The 25,539-nt window shown below is 33.9% G+C and overlaps 1 protein-coding gene across 6 annotated transcripts in view; it reads right to left on the bottom strand.

The window, feature by feature from the left end:
- LRRIQ1 (leucine rich repeats and IQ motif containing 1) overlaps positions 1–25,539 on the bottom strand; it is a 230,785-nt gene that overhangs the window by 140,523 nt on the left and 64,723 nt on the right. For all 6 annotated transcript variants that reach the window (XR_008300373.1, XM_027071142.2, XM_027071143.2 and 3 more), the window contains exons 14-17: positions 24,642–24,735; positions 10,064–10,243; positions 7,077–7,523; positions 3,164–3,374 (exon numbers count right to left, since the gene is read on the bottom strand). Coding sequence is in view for 5 of the 6 variants with exons in the window: in XM_027071142.2 (XP_026926943.1) it covers positions 3,164–3,374; positions 7,077–7,523; positions 10,064–10,243; positions 24,642–24,735 (932 nt within the window). In the remaining variant the exon portion in view is untranslated. The remainder of the gene's footprint in view (positions 1–3,163; positions 3,375–7,076; positions 7,524–10,063; positions 10,244–24,641; positions 24,736–25,539) is intronic.

The raw sequence follows: 25,539 nt of genomic DNA, 5'->3' as shown, positions 1-25,539 counted from the left end.
TTATAGAAATTCATAGTGAAATATTTACAAAAGAAATGGTATCTGGGATTTGTTTCAAATAGTCTAGTGATGAGTGGGGAGAGGTGGGTTGGTTACAGAAGATATCAAGGTGACATGGAGACCTAGGGAAAACAGGGTATAAAGGGAAACTTAAATCCAGGCTTTCAATAATAAGGATCAGCTCACTGTGGTTCACAACGGATCCAGCCCAACTCATCAGGGACAGGACTTCTCCAAAGCTCTAGAGTACAATATAGAGTGTGTGTCTTTCTGGTGTGATGTATATAGATACTTTCCTCCAGCCATCTCTGATCAGTTTATGAGAAATAAATGTGTTATAGATGTTCAGATTCATCTTCTAGCTTATTTGTTTCTGTCAAGATCTTAACTTTTCCCCGGTAATCCATCTACAATTAATTCATGTTTCTCACATATTCAAATTAATTCCCTGGCCAAGAAATTGTATCTATTTTCCCTCCAACTCCCATCAACTCCCATTCCCAAAACATACTATACACTTGTTCTCTCCTAAAGGATTACTTCGTAATCATCTGGCAAACAACGAGAGGGTGAGAAAGACCATGGGGCAAAACGTTAACATAAGGTAATTCGGGTATCCAGACCTTGCTAGCTCTGTAATCCTGACAGACAGCTGTCAAGGATGCCTCAAAACCTGTCTTCATTTCAGCCAACCAGAAAGGGAAAAGAATATGAAGGGATATCTGTGCAATGTTTAATGATCCAGACATGGAGGTGGTGTACATGTCTTTCATGTACAATGTATTGACTAGAACTCAGAAAAGGAGCCATGCTAAAGTGCAGGAGAAGTTGGGATATCTAGTCTGGCTGTATGCTTGGAACAAGGGGAGAATGTGAGTTTTAGTGAGCAGAGAGCAGCCTCTACCACATCCATCATAAAATGTTCATTTTGTTCCTTCTAAAGCCCAGGCTCTTTCTATTGCTTTGTGCTCTGCTTTCTAGAATGGTAAGTCAGTCTAGAATTCATACTAATATGAATGCTGTAAGTAACCAGATGACTGTACGCAAGAGAAGAGAAAATGAAACTGAGATCACTTCAGGTGATTTTAAATACCATGGTGTACAATAAAAGAGACTTGCTCTAAGCTGCAAAGGCTGAATTATGCTTACTTTTGTCATAGATACACAGAAGCTCAACAAAAGGACATTCATCAGAGATATCAGTCCCTGAACTAGACTGTTTCACAAAGCGATAAACTTGTTTCTTCATTGAACAGAATGAAGCAAAAGTTTCAGATCCACGTACCATCAATGCTGAACAAAGTATTCCTTATCAACTGATGACAGGAGGGAGTTTGGTCTGCATGATATATTCATTTCTCATGTTGCAGAATAATATTTTGAGATAGTAACTGAGGTTCTTTCTTTTCCTCAGAGTTTCCTTGAATCCATTGAATCCCCCCCACTCCCACCACCATTCAGGCATTAGTAATGTCTATGCATTGCCCTTAGGAGTACAGTTCAGACAAATTAAGTCAACTGAAATACTGAATATATTTATTAGAACCATAGCAAAGATAATGTTGAAAACTATGGCTTTCGTAGTAAAAGCCAGCAACTTAATTTTAAGGCTATTCCTCTAGTTGGTTATTCCAATACCTTGGAGGCATCCATGACTCCTTACGCTCTCTTACATACCACATCCCCATGAACTGATGTTATCAGCTCTACCTTCAAAATAAACCAATATATATTCTGGCCTGTGATTTTCTTACTGCTTCTACTGCAACACTCTGGCCTCATGCTACCATTATCCCTTGTCTGAATTACTGTAATATCCCCTAACTGATTTTGCTGCTTCTACCCCTGCCTTCCTACAGTATAAAAACAACATAAAGGGAACTTGATCATGTGAGCCTACTGCTCAGATTCCTATAATACCTTCCCATGTCATTCAGATGACAAGCCAAAGTCTTTACACTGACTTATGATTTGTAAGTGTTACCCTTCTCCCCTCCATCACTGTCCAGTCACCCTGGCTTCTTGTTGCTCTTTATAAACACTGCAGTATGCTCCTAAATCAGTGCCTTTGATCAGATATTCCACTGTCTGGAGTGTTCTTCTCCCAGATAGCCAATGGCTTAATCTGTCACTGTAATGTCACGTTTTCTGGTCTTCCATTTCCATCATATCTAAAATGATAAACTTTCCCTTGATACTCCTGTCCTGTTTATCCTGCTTTACTTTTCCTCTTCGTACTTATCATTATCTAACATATTTATTTACTAACTGCACATCCCAACAGAATGTAAGCTAGTAAGATTTTTGTGCCAAGAAATATTTGTTGAAAGAATGGATAAAGGGAAACACTAATTTTTTGGTTAAGCTCTTTCAATTCGGTACCATTATGTATTTATTTAGTTTATTTAGTTTATGTATTTATTTAGCATTATTTAGTTTTATGTATTTATTTAATTTAGTTTATGTATTTATTTAGCATTATTTAGTTTTATGTATTTATTTAGTTTATTTTATATTTATGTATTTTTTTAGTTCTGCCTCTTCCACTAGAATGTAAATTCCATGAGGGCAGAGAACTTATACAGTTTGTTTATAGTTATGGTTCCTAAGCCCATAATAGTGCTTGACAAATAGTAGATTCTAAAAAATATTTGATGAATAAATAAATAATAGGATGAATGTGATTAGGTTGAACTTCACTTCAATATCTGATCTTGGTGAGGTTGAATCAAGTCATTCAATACTTGCTCCCTGAATTTCTCATTAAAACGTGTATTTGAAGAACTTTAACAATTATTTTAGTATATTTTTAAACATGCTTCTAAAAAGAGCTCTAGATTAGGCCGAGAGTTGCTATGGCCAATCAAATGTTACCAAATGTGGCAAATGGCATATTTGATCAGAAGCTTTAAACATGATTGTGTGGCTCAGTTTGGCCCTTGGTCATGAGAAATGTATTTCTAAATTATAGGCTACTCTTTCACCCTAGATACTAAGCACAGGCACAGCCAACCTATGGCCTACCTGTCACCTAACTAAGTAAGAAGCAAATCCAGTAGCTGTAAATCACTGACATCCATGGGTTGTCCATTATATAGAATTACTCAGTGAAAGATGACAACTACATCTCTCAGGACTATTTCACCAAAAGATTAAAGCTAACCTGTATAAGAATAGCAGCCTTTTCCCTCTGTTCTTGGATATTCACGGTGTTTCCCCTTTTTTCTTCCTTTAAAATAGTTTTATTCTTGATGCAGTCATTGGGTTGGAATGTCAGGGGTCCTACTGCAGCAGTAGGTAGCCTTGTAGAGAAATGAATCTGTCTGCGTACCATGTAACCACGCCAGTGTGCCTGGATTACCAAAGCTGCCATACTATTCAGAAGAGAAAAGAAAACATGGTTAGAACCCATAAAAACAGTTGTAGGTAAGAGGTCCTCATAAACTATATGTATAAACATGAACTGCATCAAGTATTATTTTAAAATAAGAACATCTTTTGTTAACAATAGGCACATAGGTAAAAATGGTACGGAAAACCTTCAAATCTGAAAAAGAGAAACGGGCCAGTAACTTAGAGAGGGATGTGAGGACTAGGGGGTTTTTGTTTGTTTCTTTTAAGGAGGAAAATAATACCAAGATTTTTGTATGATAACGGAGTATGTTGATCAAGTAGAAAGGGGGGAAAGCGATGACGTTGCAAAAAGGGACAATGCAGGAGCCTATGCTGAGTTGGCAACAGAGGATGTGATCTTCTCCACAGTGGAGAGACTAGCCTTGGACAGAAGGGAGGGGCCCCTACACTGTAAGAGAAAGGACCCGTGAGGTTATTACTAGCTGCACTTCCCTCCCTGCCCATGACAAATATTAAATCATGCTCTTACAAACCCAGTAGTAAATTCTAACATTTTCCCAGCCTACATCTATTTGCTAATTTCAGGCACTGAATCAATCAATGCTGTGTTTTTTCCACACCCCGCTAGGCTGCCCAGCAACATTAGCAAAATTTGAATAACAATGATAGTAAGTGGATTCTCAGTGTGCTTCACCTTTTAACTCTTCCTAATTGGGTAAATTTCCCTTTTTCCACACAGATTATTGCAGGAATATTATCAAGGTACTGAGTATAGTCAAAATACTAATTATTCTGTCTTAAGTGCTCTTTAAATTCCAGAGTTTAGTTTAAAAGGCACATGAAGGAGAAGTGATTCTTGCATATATCCCTTGCATTAAAACAGTTTTCAGTAATTTTATAATTATTGGCAATTCAAATGAAATTTTCTCCTTCCTCATACTAGTAAGTTTAAGGCAAAGTGGAATTGAGTCATAAACTGCCAGACAAGACCACACATTGTTTTTTCTCATAGTAGTATATTTGTGGGAAATTAGGAATGATGTAACCATTTTTATCATTATTTTGCTTTATTATCACTATTGTTATCATCATCATAATTTTACTTAAACCCTGTAGAAGACTTCAATCTATTTTGCTATGAATAGAAAGTTAAAGTTAATGGATAAAACTTCTGACCTAAGATAAACTACTTGAACTCCACATGCTTAGAAAAAATAATCACATTCCAACAAATCATGTCCTTCTGTAGGGTAAACAGAACTATAAATTTTGCAATGGATTTAATTTGTATTCAGTTGTTCAATTATCAATTCATTCTTTCTTCTTTTGAACAGAAACAAGTTAGGAAGTTTTTAAAGCACTATAATTGGTATTTTGGCTGATAAATAATCTGAAAATGTATTTATCATTTATAACTGGTAAAAAGTGAAAGGTTTGTAAGAAAAGTCATTTAAGCTCAGACAGCATCTTGTATTTTTCTACAAATGCATACAAGTTTCACTGACTGTAACTGTAAATTTCTTCTAAAGCTCACCAGTCATTGAGTGCCTGAATTCCTCAGCCCAACATCATCAAAATTTCCCAAGGAAAACAACAACAGTAGGGATATTTTCCTCAGTTACACTAACACAAGGACTGCTTTTTACTACACTGAAAGCAGGTAAACATGATGACTTTGGGGCTTCCTGAATGTAGGATGTTTCCATGTTGAGAAAAACAGCTTGTATCAGAGATGCCTACCATCATCACCACCACCATCATTATCTTTTTTTTTTTTTTTGGCAAAAATCATAATGATAAAATGCCCTTAGCATAAGAACACATGTAAATCATACTTAGGAAACATCTACACAACTGACAGTGAATCTTCCTGAAACATTGAATGGTGAGGTTCAGTAAATGCGTACATTTTCTTTTCTCATTATTCTTTAGGACCTTGGCTTGTCTATATTTTCAGTTCGCCATCCTTCCTTATTATCATCATTTAGTTATTTTATTGATAACAGATTAAGAAGTTCTAAATGTTGTTTATGTGAAATTACAATAGGCAGGTCTGGAGTGTTGATGGGGTTGGAGTTGATGGGGTTCAGAATACGCTACCTCAAAATACGGCATCCTGGTATACTAAATATTTTAAGCTGTAGGAATTTGAGAAACAGCCTGTCCAGAAAGGACTTTTTGACCTTCACCAGAAGCAGGCCATAAGACCCTCTTGTGAGAGGTGTCCTTCATGTACCTAGAGAAAAGAAGCATTCTCATCTGAAGATGGATGACAAGAAGAATCTGAATCAACAGGCCTTGCTAAATTTACCCCAGTTTACTACACTTAGCTTATACCCTTTGCCCTAATTATATTTTCCACAACCTTCTATTCTTTGTCAAACCCGATACGAAAATGCTCAGGTTTAACTATTTCTTCAGGTCTTATTTCTTTAGGAAGACTTCCATGTCATGTGAAACATATTAAATACATTTTTATGCTTTTCTCTTATTAATTTACCTTTTGTTTCAGGAATACCAGCTGAGAACTTAGAAGGGTAGAAGTAAAAGATGATATTTTTCCTCCCTTACAGAGCAAAAGTAATTGATTAAATAAAATGATGAAATATAAAGGAGGAAATATTAGAGCCACTTTCAAGAAAATTAAAAAAAATTTTTGCACAAGGAATACATCTTAGTTTTAGCATATCAAACTTTTTAATATAGCTTTCAGAAAAGAAATCACCATTCACACTGACAACTTCTGAAAGAATAAAGACTGGGAAAAATAAGGTCAGCTACTGTGATTTTCTGCATTCTGCCCTATTCAGCACCTGTTATTTTAGGAAAAGCTAAATTTAACCATTTTTTAATTTTGTTGGCTTGACAGTGAGGCCAACAGTAAAAAAAGAAAAAAGTTGACAAGCTGAAGTAATATTTATCTTTTCTGGTTCGATAAAAAAATTAAAGCCATTAGCTTTATAAAAGTATTTAAAAGTTGGCAAACCATAAAACAGACTCTTAACTATTAAGAACAGGAGGTGGGTGGGGGGATGGGTTAAATGGGTGATTTGTACTAAGGAGGGTACTTGTATGATGAACACTAGGTGTTGTATATAAGTGATGAATCACTAAATCCTACACTTGAAACTAATCTACTGTATGTTAACTGGAATTTAAATAAAAACTTGAAAGAAAAAAATTAAAAATTAAAGTATTTAATAGTTGGAAGAGGTTTATGTGATTAATATCAAAGAATATTGGCATACTTTATAGGTTGTTATGCCTACAAAAATTATAGCATATGCATTCAAATACTTGCATAGATGCTTATTAAATTATTCTGAGATCAAGAAGCAAAGACATAGTACATGAAAAGGTATACTTTTAAAAATGAAATTACCTGATTATTCAGCAAATTTTCTTTATATAATTTTTAGAATAGCAGAGTGTTTTATTTTTTCTTAAAAATTCATTTTAATTGTTTAAAGATTAGAAAGCAGAAAGAATAATTTTACATGTACTTATTTTCAATGAAATACTAGTCAATTAAATCAGAACCTGCCAAAATTCAAATTCATATGTACTATAATTAATAATTTGTACACATCATAAAAACATAATTAAAGGAATTCGTATGAAATACAATAGTGATTTAAATCCTTTACCAAAACATGGACGAATACTATCAATAAAAAACACAAAATATACAATGTAAAGAAAAATGATGTATTAAGTCTTACATTTTATTACGATGTCCAATATTTTGGCAATTCCTCAGCAGAGAACTTGTCATTACTGTTTCCACAAATGGGATTCTTTTAGTGGGGATACTGTTTAATTTGCTGTCTTCTCTCTTCTGGTCTGCTATTTCTCCCTGATTTCTTCCTTCCGCATCTTCACATAGAGAGGATTTGGTTGATGTAGAATGACTAGAGTCAGAATTCATCCATTTCTCAGAAATATCTGGTGATTCCAGTTTATACCTGTCTGCACAAGACTGGAGAACTCTATTTTGCAGGATGCTATCACTATCTGTAGCTAAATGATTTTGCTGGACTTCTGATTCTTCTCTCTGGGTGATACGTGCATCCCCGCGTTCATGTGAATATCGGCATTCATTACTAAGTGTCATTAATTTCTTAAAATAATGGCAGAGATTTTCTGCAGCATCCAAGGTGACCAAATTTCTAAACAAATAAAGAAGACATTTAATAATAAGAACTATATCACCAATATTAAAACTTATATAGGTTTTGGAAATTTCCCTTGTGTGGTTTGACATGAAAATTAAGCTTTACTACAATATTCATTAAAAACTTATTTCTGGTTGTTTATATAGAAATTGATCTCATTTCTAACAAAATTTGAAAATATTTGTTTAGCTAATTTAGATCCGTCAATCCAGACAAAATGTCTGGAAGTTTTAGAACCATTTTTATTCTAGGTATTTTTGGTACAATTGAATGAGAAAAATCCATGCTTTTACTACCATAAACATGAGAGATCATGGCTGCCTAAATTTGGAGAAGTTATTTATGAAACAAAGTTAAAAGTACTTTCTACATTGACTCTTGCCATGCAAAATATTTGTATTGGACTTTTAAACAAAGAATTTATATTATGGGAAAGTTTTTATTCCCCTTTTTCTCTGGAAAAACAATCCATTGCAAAGAGAATTCAAATACTTTAAGATATAAATGGTGGTGATTCTCTTAAACAATTGTTGAATTTTTATCTTATGGAGGCTATGGCTTATGTAATTAATCAAACTTTCTGTTTGCCAGATTTGAGGATCTCAGCAAATGTAAAGAACTTTGCACTTGTATGAGCCTTTTTCTTGGCTACACTTTATTTACCTTCCATTATTTATTTTTTTTTAATTTTACTTACTCCAACTGTATATTTTCTAACTATATTTAATATATAGCCACAAGCTGCCTTATCTTTTTCTTGCAGGATATAAATAAATACAAAACTTTTAACCATACCATAAAAATGAAAGTTATAGTTCCTCAATGTAGAGATAAATAGTCTTGTGCTCACAAAGGTATTATCAGACATTAGCATAGTCTCCTCCAATATATATTTTTGATATTTTGTATTTCATTCATTTTGGTGGCTAATAATGTAGAAAAGTTTCAATTCAGTATTGGGATATCAAGTGGTTATTGATTAGGTATTGAATTCACCACTTATTATTAATATAAAATATAGTCTATTTTCCATTATCAATGCCAAAATGAAACAAGTTGCAATGACAATGGATTATCCAAAGGAATTGAGAAATCTATGTTTCAAAATGAGAGCTATCAAGGGTCACCTTTAAACAAAAAATTGCATATTACCATACATATTCAAGGAAGTATGTTTAGTTTTGCACAAAATAAATGTAAATAACCTTAGTCTTTATTAAAAGTAAAAAGTAATTATCTGTAACAATTATTATTTTTGAGAGAGAGAGAGAGAGAGAACAAGCAAGAGGCAGAGAGAGACGGAGAGAAAGAGAATCCCAAGCAGGCTCCGCACAGTCAGTGTAGAGCCTGAGGTGGGGCTCCAAGTCACAAGCAGTGAGATCAAGATCATGACCTGAGCCAAAATCAAGAGTTGGATGCTTAACCAACTGAGCCACCAGGCACCTAGGTGTCCCAGACAATTGGGATTATTTAAAAGCTGTGAGATTTGTTTTTAATCTCAATGGACTACATACAAAAATATTTAAATAGAAAAACCAAATCTTATGTAGATGGGCATGTATGAAAGTGCAAAGAGCAATAATTTAAAAATTAAGTTTAGGTATTTAGAAGCGCATATTACAATTATAATTCCAGTTTTAATGGAGAGTCCTCATAAGTGAAATATGAGATCACTTTCCTTTTTCATTTGTGTTTTCTGGAGCAATGCAAATTAGAAAATATAATTATAGAGGGGTGTCCAGGTGGTTCAGTCAGTTAAGCGATCAAGTTTTCATTTCGGCTCAGGTCATGATCTCATGGTTTGTAAGATCAAGCCCCACATTGGTCTCTGTGCTGACAGTGCAGAGCCTGCTTGAGATCCTCTCTCTCCTTCTCTCTGCTCCTTCCCCACTCATGCTCGTTCAATAAAAAATATTAAAAATCTTTAAAAATAAAAGAATATACAGTTATAGAAAGATCAAATATAATTCATTCATACTAACGTACCCTGAATTTTGGATGGGGAATGGGAAATTCTCTTTCTTTTATATCTAATTAGGATTCTACTCTCAACTTCTGTTCTTCTGAATATGTGCATGTGTTGACTGCTCTTATCTACTGTGCGCTCATAATATTTGAATATATTAATATATGTACAATATACCTAATACATAATAAATGCTGTATGCCTTGCTCCATTGTAACTGTTTGTCTAATTTTCTCTTACGCTAATCTGTTAATTCTTTGAAGATAAAGTATAAAACTTAGCTTATTGTGTATTTTGTTTACAATCACTGTCAAATAAATTTATGACTGATTCATTGAATGACTGACTGAAGGGATGTTTGCTTCTTGTCTTGAAGCTATCCTCACGATTTCACTTATCTAACACTTTAGCATTGAAATTATATTTTAAATTGTGTTTTTAAGAGAGAATATCCTTAAAATACACAGTACTAATTTAAAAAAACATCACTGTATTAATCAGCATATTTTTTTAATTATATACATAAATTGCATTATTTCTTTAAATTATGAGAAGAGAACAGTCTTACCCTTTCACAGTAATATACTTTTCAATTAGTAAGTTGAATTCTTGAATCTGGGACTGACAAAGTACCAAGAAACGTCCTAATTCTGGTTGATAGTATTCTTCAGTCTGCCTTTCTGAACAAGAGTTTATCATTTCACCATTGAGGATTCTTAGAGCCGGTAACACTTTAAGTAGAGAATGCCTATTGAAAGCAGGAAAAAAATAAATAATCTTGAAGAGTTTATATCTAAAATAACCATATACCTATTACTTAAACAATATAAACACAGAGTGTATCTCAGAAAATGTTATTGATTTTGTAGAGAAAATGATACTGTTAAATTTGTTAAAAATTTCTATGGTATCATGTCATGTACAAAGTTAAATTTTAGAGACTTGACAACATTTAACCATTTTCTTCTATAACATAAACGGGAAATTTAGCAGATGGAAACTTGGGCTGGGAGTAAATAAAAAGCTACATTATAAAAAAATAATATCAGATACAGTATTTTAAAAATATGATAATTAAAATAAAACTACTGAAATTTGTTGCTTATTTTAGAAGTAGAGGTAAATTCTGATGGTTTCTCTTAGTAAAACATAGTTAAGAGTAGGGCTAAAAACAAGAGTAGTAAACAATCACCTTGTTTATCATGATCTGAAAAATCTAAACTTATATTTCTTCTTGAATCTTGCTAAAAATTATGATAATAAAAATATTCAAAGAATGCACAAAAGTCTGTACCAATTTAAAAGGCTAATGGTGTGAAAAACCAAGCCAGACAGCAAGAGCTTTCCACCAGGCCTAGCCATTTATAAGTATTTACCCAATCCTTTCACAAGGGTACTGTGGGCCTCTTTTCACAAGGCCATTAATGGTCAAAGGGGTAAAATGGACTTCTTGAATGAATAAATCCCCCTTAGTTAGAAACTAAATTTCTTACGAGGAAAAGTACAAAACTGATGAAAGATATCAACAAACTAAATAAATGGGAAGATGTCCAATGAAGATATTTTCATAGATAGGAAGTTCAAAATTGTTCAAGAGATCATTCCTTCTCAACTTGATCTTTAGATCCAATGCAACTCCACTAAAAGTACCAGTAAGGTATTTTGTGTATATCAACAAAATGATACTAAAATTTACAAAAAGAAGCCAAAAAACAACAACAAAAAATCCAAAAAGACAAAAACAAAAAACAAACAAGAATAGCCAATTCCACACTGAAAAAGAAGAAAAAAGTTGGAAAACTAACACTTTTCACTTCACACTTACTACAAAGCCACAGTAATTATGACAGTATGGCATTGGCGAAAGAATAGACAAATTTATCAATGGAAGAGAGACAGACAAATATATCAATGGAAGAGAAGAGAGAACCCAGAAGTAGACCTCCATGAATCTACTAAAGTGGATCAGTCAACTAATCTTTGACAAAGAAGCAAAGGCAATACAATGGAACAAAGATAAATGATGCTAGAACAATCAGACATTTACATGCAAAAAAGTGAATCTAGACACAGACTTTGTATCCTTCAAAAATTTAACTCAAAATGGGTCATATACCTAAATGTAAAATGCAAAACCATAAAACTACTAAAAGATAACATAGGAGAAAAAATTAGACGGCACTGGTATAATGATGACTTTTTGATAATAACACCAAAGATACAATTCATTAAAGAAATAATTGATAAGATGGACTTCATTAAAATTAAAAACTTCTGCCCTGTGAAAGAGTATCGAGAGAATGTGAAGACAAGCAATATACTAGGAAAAATATCTGATAAAGGGTTGTTATCCAAAATATATGAAGAAATTTTAAAGCTCAATAAGAAAATAAATACACCAATTAAAAAATGGGCCATAAAACTTAATAGACCCCTCACCAAAGAAAATATACAGATGGTAAGTAAGTATATGAAAGATACTCAACATAATTTGTCATTAGAAAACTGTAAATTAAAATAACAAGATACTATTATCTATTAGAATGGCCAATTCAAAACGCTGACAATACCAAACGCTGGTGAGGATGTGAAGAAATAAAAACCCTCATTCGTGCTGGTGAAAATGCGGAATCAGTGCAGCTATTTCGGAAGATAGTTTGGTGGTTTCTTACAAAAGTTAACATACTTTTACTATACGATCCAGCAATGTGCTTCTCAGATTTACCTAAATGAATTAAAAACTGTATCTGCACCAAAATCTCCACACAGATGTTTATAGCAGCTTTATTTGTAATTACCAAACCTGGAAACAACCAAGATGTCCTTCAGTAGGTGAAAGGATAAATAAACTGAGTTACATCCATACAAAGGAGTATTATTCAGCACTACAAAGAGATGAACTATTAGGCCATGAGTAGGGAAGATTCCTAAATGCATATTACTAAGTGAAAAAAGACAATCGGACAGGGCTACATGCTGTACAGTTCCAACTATATGAAATTCTTGAAAAAAAGTCAAAACTGAGACAGTAAAAAGATCAGTGTTTTCCAGGGATTAAGGTGAAGGGAGGGAGGAACAGGCAAAGCACAGAGCATTTTTAGGGCAGTGAAACTATTCCGTATGATACTACTACATAGCGAATACATGTCATTATACATTTGTCAAAATCCATAGAATACACAACACCAAGAACAAACCCTAATGTAAAGTATGGACTTCAGGTGATAATGATGTGTTGATGTAGGTTCATCAATTATAACAGGTATACCACTTTGGTGTAGGATGCTGATAGTCGGGGAGGTTGTCTATGTGTGGGGACAGGGTATACCTGGGAATTCTCTGTATTTTCTGCTTAATTTTGATAACCTGACCTTCTCTAAAATATAAAGTTTTTTAATGTTTATTTATTTATTTTGAGAGACAGAGCACAAGTGGGGAAGGGGCAGAGAGAAAGAGAGAGAGAGAGAGAGAGAGAGAGAGAGAGAGAATCCCAAGCAGGATCTGCACTGTCAGTGTGGAGCCCAACACGGGGATCAATTTCATGAATCATGAGATTATGACCTGAGCTGAAATCAAGAGCCAGATGCTTAACTGACTAAGCTACCCACATGGCCCCCAAATATAAAGTTTTTAATTAAAACACAAAATAAGACAAACTCACAGTTCTCTAAAAACTAAATGAAGGACGGCAAGATAAGATTACAAAAATGCCAAGGTTTAAGAAAGAAAACTCCAGTCAGGTACTCCTTCCACCTAGATGGTATATAGTCAGGGTCAACATATCCATTTATAAAAACACAATTGTAAAATATAATTTTTATATTTATAGAAATACTTTATACAATAATTTATATATAACTTATATTTATACAAATTTATATTTACATATTTATGTATACTTTATATATAAATGAAGAAAGTGGTCCACTGAGGCAAAAATGCCAAGGCCCAACTAAAGTCATAACACATTACTATGTATAGTTATGATCTTGATAGTCTTGGTATTTAATAAAAGATAATCACAAGAAATGTATAAATACATTTCCTTTAATGAAAGCAAAAAAAGAGAAGAACATCAGTTTTTCATTTACTCAGGATACATGATTAATTTCCCACGCTTACCTCCCTCCACCCTTTGAGAAATAATACTTTTTTTCTCTCACAGATATTTAAATAAGGAAAGAGGGAAAGCAAACAGATTATGTTCAAGATAACTATCAGATGTTTTACAGTGTTAAAGAGCTTAATCTAGTTAAGAAAACTTGGGTCCATCACTTCTTGGCCTTTTGGCTAAGATCAAGTGAAGACTAGGGTCCATTTATTTGGAACTTTTTTAAGCTTTTTTTTTTTTTAGGCTTGAAGATACCAATATTGGTCATATCATAAAATACCGCACTTACTACAAAAGGTTAAATAACTAGCATATATTGCATTTCTGTTTGGATTCATTTTAAGATGTGGTTCAAAAGCATAATGCTAATTAAGATAATGGCTATTCATCACAGAGGTACAATACTAAATATAACATGAAATCTTTGACTGAGGCTACCATCAAAACAAGGAAAGGTTGAGCTCTGAAATTGAAGCTGGTAATAATTAAAATATAATGGAGAGATTAACTATCCATATTCTATCCTATCAAATTGTTTATTACATTAGTAATGAAACTATATTGCATTCTAAATCTCCCTCAAGTATACAGTCAAGTTTACTTCAAGACATGACATGTCAGAATAACGTGGCTATAAAATGCCACATATGAAATAAAGATGCTTTTGAAATGTGATAATAAAGGATAGTAAAAGTTAAAACTGTATTGGTGTTTATACAGCTTAAAAAAGAACATGCTCTAATCCTATTGATGATCTTATTTCATTAGATCATCTCCTAAAATACAGAAGAGCAAACGTAAGGCTTCAATAATGTGACGGAACCAGCCCTAGACAATAACCAACAGTTTTAATTCCTTGTGTACCATGCAAATTTCTCTCTGATAATTTGGTCTCCAGAGTGGACCTGATCAGCAGAAGGAATGAGGTATGCTAATGACCTGCTTTGGTCTTTAAAATAGGTATATTTCTTATAAGGAAAATTAATAAAGCAGATTTTCTTATTATAATTTGGATCTCTTAAGACTTAGATAAAGCTGGGGCGCCTGGGTGGCTCAGTTGGTTAAGCGACTGACTTCAGCTCAGGTCATGCTCTTACAGTTCATGAGTTAAAGCTCCGCGTCAGGCTCTGTGCTGACAGCTTGGAGACTGAAGCCTGCTTCAGATTCTGTGTCTCCCTCTACTTCTCCCCCTCCCCTGCCCGTGCTCTGTCTCTCCTTCAAAAAAATAAACATTAAAAAAATTTTTTAAAGAGGTAAAGCTGATTTTTTTTATTTCTATTGTTCAGTTAGTTCTGGTTGAACAATAACAATAAGCTGTTGGATCTACAATACTTTTCATTGGGATCCTGGACCTACAGTGATATTGCAGATGAAGTAACACTTAAAACCCTCTTGAACAGCCATCTTTCAGGTGTCATTTTATCTAATTAAGAAGATGTCAACAAAATGAAGAAAATACTCATGCTGCAATCATGAGAACCACAGGGTCTCACACATGTGTTCTTTATCTTAGTCACTCTCTAAATCCATTGTGATGGTAATTCAAGGCTAAATCTCTATGTGTGTCTCCAACCTTGCAGGGCAAGGTCTCTGAAAAGATCCTCCTTGAACTACTGTATCAGTAGTACCTGGGATAATTTTTTAAATTCACTTACACCAAAGACCTCTGTTGGTGGGTTCTGGGGAGTTTGCATTTTAATTTTTTTAACATTTATTTATTATTGAGAGACAGAGAGACACAGAGCATGAGCAGGGGATGGGGAGAGAGAGGGGGAGACACAGAATCTGAAGCAGGCTCCAGCTTCTGAGCAAGCTGTCAGCACACAGCCTGATGCGGGTCTTGAACTCACAAACCGGAAGACCATGACCTGAGCTGAAGTTGGATGCTCAACCAACTGAGCCACCCAGGTGCCCCTTCCTGTGTCTCCCCCTCTCTTTGCCAGAACTATTGTTTTGGTTTTTTTAATTTTTTAAAAATGTTTCTTTATTTCTGAGAGAGAGAAATAGAGCATGAGCATGGGAGGGGCAAAGAGAGGGCAAGACACAGGATCCAAAGCAGGCTCCAGGCTCTGAGCTGTCAGCACAGAGCCCGACTTGGGGCTCAAACTCACAGAGCAGTGAGGTCGTGACCTGAGATGAAGTCGGATGCTCAACCGACTGAGCCACCCAGGCGCCCCTGCATTTTTAAAATATAGCTTTTCTTATGGCTTTAAAGAACCAATGCATTGGTGGGGGGGGGGGGGAGGGCGGGGAATGGGCTACAACAAGTTATGCAAAAATTAGAGATGTTCAGGTTTAAACTCAAAAAAAAAAAAACTTTGAAATTTTATCATTCTGGAATTGTCTTAAATTTTCAAGAAAAATATAGCTTTCTTGTAAACTTGAGGCATGCCCTATATATATATCAATGATGCCAGAGAATTTGCTAAAATAAGAGATATTGTGGGCCTGGACAGTTACATTCCAATGATCTGTTCACTGATGAACATTGCCATTGGTTTTACATAAATGGTGCAAAAGTTTCTTAGGAAAGTATTCTTGTAACACTGAAGTTACAGAGTACATATCAAATAGATAGAGAAACCAGTTTTCTATTCAGAAATAATTAATGACAAAACAAAGAGCCATTTTAACTAAATGACCCAATATAATCCTAGAAGCAAAATATAAGAATTTGCTTATCAGATTAATGGAAGGACCAATGATTTACCACAAGTATCCTCTATTTAACAAAACAACTGTTTATGCCCTAGACAACCAAAATAATAAGAAAATAAGTAAATCCAAAGGTAACTAATACAAGGCATTAGGTTTATTTGTAGGTATTGCAAGTGGCATTATGTGGAAGCTGTTTGGATGCTAACTAACCAGATTAGCAAGGGGCAAAATGATAATTTTGTCATCAAATACTACATTTTGAATATGGCTATGAATATAGATATTATTATGTACAATATTATAGCTATAGGGAATAATTACAGAAAATGTGGATCAATGGGGCTTGAATTTTTACATTGAAAATATTTTGATGTTACATTCATCACCTTTACATAAGAAAAAGTCCAAAACAGTTTATTTGTGTCAAAATATTTGAAATTTCTTTGGATGTAAAAATTAGTTTGTTTGGATCTTCAAAACCATGACAATATCTTGATATTTATGATTTATATAATAAATATCCATATTTGATTTGGTGTTTTATGTTAAAAATTGTTTGCTATTTTTTTTAAAGGAATAGTTATCAGAACTATATAAATCAGTAGTGTAGTAGGTTGGCCTTCAGTTCAAATGCAGCCTTAGAAGACTCTATGATGAATATATTAGAAAGTGCTGTAACAAGTTGATTCATGTTGGAAATGAAGTATAAGAATACTGTGAGATCTCAACATTAGTTTTTCCAGCTGGGGTCCTCCTAGCCAAGGGCTGAATCAATATTTCATTTAGTGAAAACTTCCTGGTGAATATTCTGTCACTTAAGAGACTCTATTAATCATTAACAAATAAAACACATTCCCAAAGGAGATTCCAAACTGAGTTTGTAGATTAAGTTTTAAAAAGAGATTTTTTTAGTACATCAGTTTTGTCCATGTTATCACTGGCCAGACATGAAAGTAAGAAGCCAATTGGGAAAATCTATAACTAATCCCTTTGTTGGTATCACGGGGTTATGTAAAGTTCATTGGAACACACTGCTTACCCAAGTTTGAGTTGATCCTTTCATTAACAAATCCCTATTTTATAGATTACCAGATTTTAAACCCTTTAGATAACTGAATCTCTTCTTGAAATTATGAAATCTGTATTAGGCCCACTGATCTAAGTGAAATTTGAAAAGCAAAATTTTTAAGTTGGTTTTACTCTAGTACAGTAAATTTTATTTAAACATAGAAATTATAATAGCTAAATAATTGTACATGTCTATAATATAAATACTACCTTTTTTCAATATTATTTTTAATTAAATATTTGCTTTAAAACTGTAAAGTATATATACATAGTAAGTATAGTATATGTTAGTATAGCACTAAGTATATATACTTAGCATAGTAGTAAAATGTGAATGTTTATCTTTATATATTTAAACAGATTTATATCAATATATTTCACTATGAGCGTATTTTATCCAACAAACTAAGTATTTATTCTTCATACCAAAAAAAACCCATAAATAAATTCAAAGATTATTCAGGACATAGATTTGTTTCTAGTTATTGCAACTGGCAACATGGCAGCTGTTTGAATGGAAACTCATACCAGATCAGCAACAGAATTCATGTCCTATTTGCCCAACTCCTAATAGAAAAACCATGGCCTGCAAAGAGCTTGCTCTGAATATTGGGCATAGCCACCTATTTCTGTTGGTCATCATAGATTTGGTCTATATAGTTACTTAGAAAAATAAAGATATCTACCTAAAAACAACCCATCAGGTATTTTCGTTATAAATAATATCACCTGCCAAGAAGAGGCTTTTGGGCATAATTATACTCTACCTTTTGTGTGGGAAGTTTCATTCTAAGGTCTAGGTTCTAAAAACGGGGACCCAAAACCTGGGGATTAGTGTTTTAAATCCCAGTGTAAGAAAAGCATGGCCCCAGAACTTCAGCTAGTACATCTAGATGGGGACCTTGACTACTTCTATTTTGGATGACAGAGTCCTTTTCCAGGTGGAAAAAGGTCTAGAAACATATTTAAGGTTTTTTTGTTTGTTTGTTTGTTTCACATATATATACACCTTCTTTAAATAGTTGCAATGTCTGATCTCCTTATAATTTGATATTAACTAATAGTTGGTATAGTAGTAGTATAGTAGTAGTAACTTGTCCTAAGATCAGGTTTTCAGAAAACAGGAAGAATGTCACAAACACTATGGTCCCTAAAAGTCTAAAGACTCCAGTTGTAGAACTCCTGACATTGATAATTACTGCAAACTGATAAATAAGTATCAATTGTCAATTTATGGGTAATAATACTTTCAATCCCTGAAGTAAATTTTAAAAATTCAATAGAGGGGAGTCTGGGGGGCTCAGTCAGTTAAGCATCTGACTCTTGATTTCAGCTCAAGTCATTATCTCATGGTTTGTGGTATGGAGCCACACATCGGGCTCCATGCTAGCAGTGCAGCGCCTGCTTGGGATTCTCTCCCTCCCTTTCTCTCTCTCTCTGCCCTTCCTCTGTGCACATGCTCTCTCTCTCAGTAAATAAATAAATAAAGATTAAAAAACCCAAGAGAAAAATTAGAGGGGGTGAAACGCATTTTTTTCAAGATTTTACACATTACAATGTAAATTTCTATAATGTATTCCTTCAACAAATAATTTTGGTTATCTATGGCATTATGGATGTCATGCAGACATACTTGCCTTGCATAAGTCTACATACAGTGTGTGTGTGTGTGTGTGTGTGTGTGTGTGTGTGTGTGTAATAACTACACATAGTCTATATAGTTACTTAGGAAAATAAAGATATCTACCTAAAAATAATCCATCAGATATTTTCATTATAAATGATATCACCTGCAAAGCAGAGCCTATTAGACATAATTGCTCTTCTTTTTGTGTAGAAAATGTTACTCTAATGTCATTCTTCCAGTTCTAAAGTAGAAGGATCTGTACAATATCTGGGATCACTTCCACTACTTAATTTTAGTCCTTTTTTAATTCCTGGACTTTCTACTAACATAGAACGTGGCTACCTTCCTTAATCTCTTACCACTTTGATGCTGAAAAGAAATCTTCCACAAATACTATTTTCCTTTTCATACAACTATTCAAAATTTCTCTATAGCTCCTTAAAAATAAAGGCTAACATTTACCAAGTGTGCTATATGCCAGGCACTACTATAAAATGCTTCTGTCTTGCAGTTAGTTTGGCTTTATGACTAGTTACATCCAGTGGAATATGAGAGAAATGATCAATGCCACCTTTTTAAAAATATATTTATTTTGCGAGAGAGAAAGCATGAGTGGGAGAGGGGCAGAGGGCAAGGGAGAGAGAGAGAATCAAGCAGGTTCCACACTGTCAGTGCAAAGCCTGATGCAGGGCTCGAGCTCACAACCGCAAGATCATGACCTGAGCCGAAGTCAGACGCTTAACTGACTGAGCCACCCAGGCGCCCTAACCAATGCTACTTTTGAAAGCAGAGCAGTTAAATATCAGATATGCTTTCCCTGTGGTCTTTTCCCCTCTTTCTCACCACAATCTATTATCTAAAAATGTCAGATTACATTGAAGTTACATGACACAGAGCCACAAAAGGGAAGCATCCTGAGTTTCCATGTCTGCTTAGATTAGACAGGATGAACTCACATCAGATGCAATATAAACCAAAAATAAGCTTCTATTGTATTAAACCACATAGATTTCTGGGTTTGCTGTTGTGTGGTATAACCTCTATTACCTTAATGAATAAATCCTGAGGTAGCTACTATTATTATACCCATTCCATAGATGAAGACACTGAGACATAGCACGATTAAGTAACTTGTGCAAGGCAAACAGCTAGGAAGTGGTGGAACTAGATATGCACCTGAGCAGTTTACTCACAACACCTGCATGTACACCCAGTATGCTAATAGGTCTCTCCATGACCACAGGATATGAAAAGAAGACACCTTATCCGAGCATACAAGGCCCTTTACAATCTGGTAGCAATATATCATATGAAACAGTAAAGCAAGTATTTAAATTCCAGGCCTTAGAACTCAAAACCCTTCTCTGACATTTACAGAACTGAACAAATCACAAGGCATCTAAGCTTCAGTAAATACCCCCATAAAATCAGAATGATAATTACAGAACTCAGCTGAGTTGCTGTGAAGTAATATGTATAGGTATTTAGCCCATTCCCTGACCCATTGTAAATGTATATACTTGATTTCTTATTTACTTCCAAAAGTATTTTCCACTATATCTACGTTACGCCTGAATAGACCAGAGCCTAACCTCGCCTTTCATATTCCCCCATTTTCTTGGACATTTCCTCCATCGGAAGTGCTTTTTTTTCTTTTAACTTGATTTTAAATATTACTAAAATTCTGAGGTTTAATCCAAAGTCTGCCTCTTCAGCAAAAGTAGTTTTCTTGGTCACTCTAAATTAGGGTGGGATTTCTAAAGCATATCTGTTGCCTACAACAATCATCTGACATATGTATTAGGTACTGAAATCTAAGTGTTAAAAAGCACAACTGAAGTCAGGTTGTTTGAATCCTGGCTCTTCCAGTGGCTAGCTGTGTAAACTTGGGCAAGTTATTTAGCCCTTTTGTCATTCTGTTTCCCTACCTGTAAAATGGGGACACTAGGTAGCTATTTTATTATACATTGTATTAAATGGGCACAAAGTAAATGCTATAACAGTGTTTGTTATCATTATTAGTTTTCATGGCTATCATTTTTTGCATATATTTTATATCCCTATAAAGATTATAAACATGGTTTGAAATCATGGACTATATAGAATTTCCTTTAGAGAATCCAAAATGTTAGAATGGTTGGATATAGTAGGCATACACTAAATATTTGGTGACTTAATGAGACACCATAGTGTGGTTAGCCTAGACATGGAAAATAGTAGACTTCTGTATGCTTACCATGTTCTAGAAATTACTCTCAACAAAATATGTGTATTGTTCCATTCAATTACCATAACTACCCCATAAGATAGGTACTATTATTATCCTTATTTTACCAGTGAGGATTTGGAGACATAGGAAAGTTGTTACTTGTCCAGGAACACATGGTATGAGGCAAGAACAGGATGTCCTTGTTTAAAAATACAGTGATTCCAAAGTTTAGCGTGCATCAAATCATCCAAAGGGCTTGTTGAAGCACACATTAATAAACATCATCCCCTAGGTCCTTCTGATTAAGTGGGTCTGGACAGTGTCCAAGATTTTTCATTTCTAAAAGTTTCCAAGTGATGATGAAGTTTCTCATCTAGGGATGTATCTTCAAAAACCACTTCGATGGGTTGTCCTCTCTCCTCTATAGTACACAGCTTAAATTGCACTTGGAAAAAGATATTTCTAAAGTAGAAGTTGGCAAGTTCTGTTCTAAAACATGTAAAACATACCAGGTTTCCCTAAAAAATGGTATAGCATTAGAAATTAATGTGGAAACAGAGCTTTAAAGAATATAGAAAAACAGATTTACTGCAAAGATAACTCTTCTGTAATAAATGAACTATCAACAAGTAGCAAATTACACAGGTGTTTGACTTGATATAAAATGCTATTTTCTTAACCAAAGACCAATTAACAAATTCACAGAATCAATACATGTGAAAGAGGGTGTCAGAGGTGTGCAGTGGCCTCAGACAAGGGAGGGAAAGAGATTACTTCCTAGACTTTCTTAACCTGTTCTACAAGTGGATTAAGTCAGATATAGGAATTTTAAGCATGACCAGATCATTGGTTTTCCTGTAAGGTATACTCCGTTGGAAGTCATCAGAACAAGGATCTTCCAGGCTATGGCCACACATCATAGGAAAATCGAATCAGAACAGTCAACTGCTTATGCCCTAGGATTGGATGTCACAACCTTTTTTTTTTTTTCAATTATTCACTCTTTTTTGTCTATATTTTATTCATAAGGGCTGTATTTTCTCTACCTGATCAAATTGATAAGATTTACATATTTGATCTAAACTCCGAGTATCCTGAAATGGGTTTTCTACCAAAATTTCAGTAAATATTTGCCTTTCTCTATACTTAGTGTGTTGTCAAACTTATCTTGCTAAATTAGGCTACAAGCCTTGTCTAGTCTTACCTTGTTCTGTTTTGATGTACCCATAACTTGATATGATACAAATGTCAAATGTACAATAAACCATGTTAAACCATCTTACAAATACACACTGCTAGACATACAAAAGACAAGAATTTAGATCAGAATCATCACCAGTGCTAGAAAAGTGAGCATTTTCAAAGCTTTTCATAATTCTGGGATTTAATTCAATTGGATCTGGGTAAATGAAAAATGATCTGAGGGTGTATGAGAAAAAAACCATGTAAGCCATGGGCAGGAATCAGTGGGAAAGAAAAAGTAGAAAAATTACAAGAATATATAAGGCTGGGAGTAATTCCTATCAGCAAAAATTGAAAGGATGTATATAAGAAGAAGTAGGGAAAATACTCAGGAAGTCAGTGCCATAGCAGTAGAGCTAAATTGGCACCAGTCAAAAGATTTCTTTGAGACTTCCCTAACAGATACTAAAAGCAAGCTTTAAAAGCATCTCCCTAATTTAACATAACTGTTACATGTCAGAAAAAAAATAGATGTTATCTAAAAAAAACGAACAAAATTAAGAAATCAACAGTATAAAATTTAAGACATCCAGAATACCACCAAAATGATGAAGCATGCAAGAAGCAGGGAAATATGACCCAAAATTGGGGTGAAAGTCAATAAAAATAGGCCCCAAAATGACATGGATGATGAAACTAGCAGATAAGGATTTTAAAACAGCTATTATAAATATTCTCCATATGTTCAAGATGATTCAGGAAAACATCATGAGTATGATTAGGAGAGAAACTGCAAATGTTAAAAAAATAAATGAAACTTCTAGGATGAAAACCACAGTATCTGAACTCTGAACTGATTAATTCTGGACTTTAATATCAAAATAGATATATAAGAAGAAAATATCAGAGAACTTGAAGATATAACAATAACTGTTAAGAGTGAAGTACAAACAGAAAAAAGTATAATATATATATATATATATGTATGTATATATACACAGACACCATGCATCATGAACAGAGCAATAGCAACTTCTAGAATATATCAAGTGGCCAAATATTGGTAAAATTGGAGTCCTAGTAGGACAAGATGGGGGGAGGCAGAAAAAATATTTGAAAAAATAATGGCCAAAAAATTTCTAAATTTTATGAGAACTACAAATTCATCAGATTCAAGAGGTTCAACAGATCTCATGCACACGCACACAAGCAGGGGAGGGGCAGAGAGAGAGAATCTTAAGCACGCTCCACATTGAGCATGGAGCCCCACACAGGGCTTGATCTTACAACCCTGAGATCATGACCTGAGCCAAAATTAAGAGTCACTCTTAACTGACTGAGCCACCCAGAGGCCCTGATTCAATAGCTCTTAAGAAAAATAATCTACATAAAACCACAGCAAAATACATTATAATCAAATTGCTGAAAACCATGATAGAAAAATCTTAGAAATCTCCAGAGAGAATGTTGGCAGACTTCTCATCAGAAAAAAATGAAAGCCATAAGAGTGGAGAGACTTTTTTAAAGAACTGGAGGAGGTGACTGACTCCAAAGGGGCACTAGGCAATTTTTTAAGGTGATAAAAATGTTTAATGTCTTGATCGTGGTGGTTTGTACACCATACTCATACTTCTAAATAAAACTGATGAAGTTTGTCATATGAAAAGTATCTCAAAAAAGCTCATCATGAAAAAAGATGTTGGTCAGTTTTGAGGGTAATGGTATTAGCATAATATGAGAGTTTCAAATTAGAGAAACTTTTTTTATAAAAAAAATCCATTCTAAAAAATTATAAAATATTTTTCTTCTATTAGGTCTAGGTACTGCAATATTTTAAAGAGAGGTATGAATTCACATATCTTATAATCTGTACTTTAACAGACACCAAATTTCTCTTTTAAGAAAATAAAATCAAATTACTGGGAGAAAAAAATAATTTTAATTAGCAAGTTATGTGATTTAGATAACTTATAAAAAGTCATTCCCAATAAAAATGTGTTTTCTATGAAGACAAGACCCAAGTGAACATCATACTAAAATTGTCACATAATTAATGGTATGGATCAAAATAATCATTTTAAATTTGCATTATTTCACACGTGCAAAAAAATTATTGTAGGTTGAAGATATTTTTAAAACTAATTTTACAAAAAATGTCTTGTTTTGAATAACTTTTAAATTATTTTTATTAACTTTTTCCAAGAAATTAATAGGCACAGAGAAATTTTCATCAAACTGTGTTTTCTGTAACTATAATAAAGTACATAATAGGGTGCAACAATGTTTCTTACCTCCAGTTTACTTCTTGAAGAAGTGGGTTTCCAGTGAGAGACAATTCGTGGAGAGAATAACATGCATTAAACCACTTAATGGCACTTGTAAGATCTACAGAAAATAAAAAATAAAAACCATTATGAAAGGTAAAACAGAGAAAGAACAATAATCATTTATAAATGACCATTTATTTATTGATTAGGTAATAAAGGAAAGCAACAAAAATATTTATTCTGCAGAATACAGTGTGCTTTTAAAAAGAGGCTGTATTAAGAATACAGACTCCACTATTAGAATATATATTTTTCCCACAATTGCTTTGTGATTCAGGCTCATACCTCTTACTGGGTGAGGGTTAAATGAGATCATGTGTATAAAGAATTTAGAACAGTTTGTGCCAGATTGTTATCACGAAATCTAAAGAAGTTAAATCTAAAGTAATAAGTGGTAAAATTGAACACATACCTAAAGAGAATTATGTGAACTTTTTTTACTTTCAAAAGTAAGAAGAGTAAGTCAATCCAGGGTATATTACAGAAGAATTTATGTAAAATTGCTCTCCCACAGATAATCAGAAAACTGGACAATACATATGAAGTACCTGTTTTTAAGCCTGCCTCTCAGAGATGGGAAACATATATGGTGCATCTACACTCACAGTGGTTTCCCATCTGAAAGCAGCTTACCACTTCAGAACAGTAGAGACCAAATGAAGAAGCTCTTTTGCTGAGTGAGGAGGCAAAGATTAGAACTGAAGTTGGAATTCATGATGAAAAGTACTGAGAAGAAGCTATGTATATATACATGTTATAGGGAAGAACCTGGGGAAAGAAGTCTATGTGAGAATTCACCACAGGTCTGTGGGCAAGTACACGGTGTCACACACACAGGGAAAGACTGAAAAACCTAGCAGAG

This window comes from Acinonyx jubatus, chromosome B4 (genome assembly GCF_027475565.1).
Source record: "Acinonyx jubatus isolate Ajub_Pintada_27869175 chromosome B4, VMU_Ajub_asm_v1.0, whole genome shotgun sequence".
Taxonomy (NCBI): Eukaryota; Metazoa; Chordata; class Mammalia; order Carnivora; family Felidae; genus Acinonyx; species Acinonyx jubatus.
The sequence above is the reverse complement of the archived record's forward strand: the minus strand, read 5'-3'. Positions and strand labels throughout refer to the sequence as shown.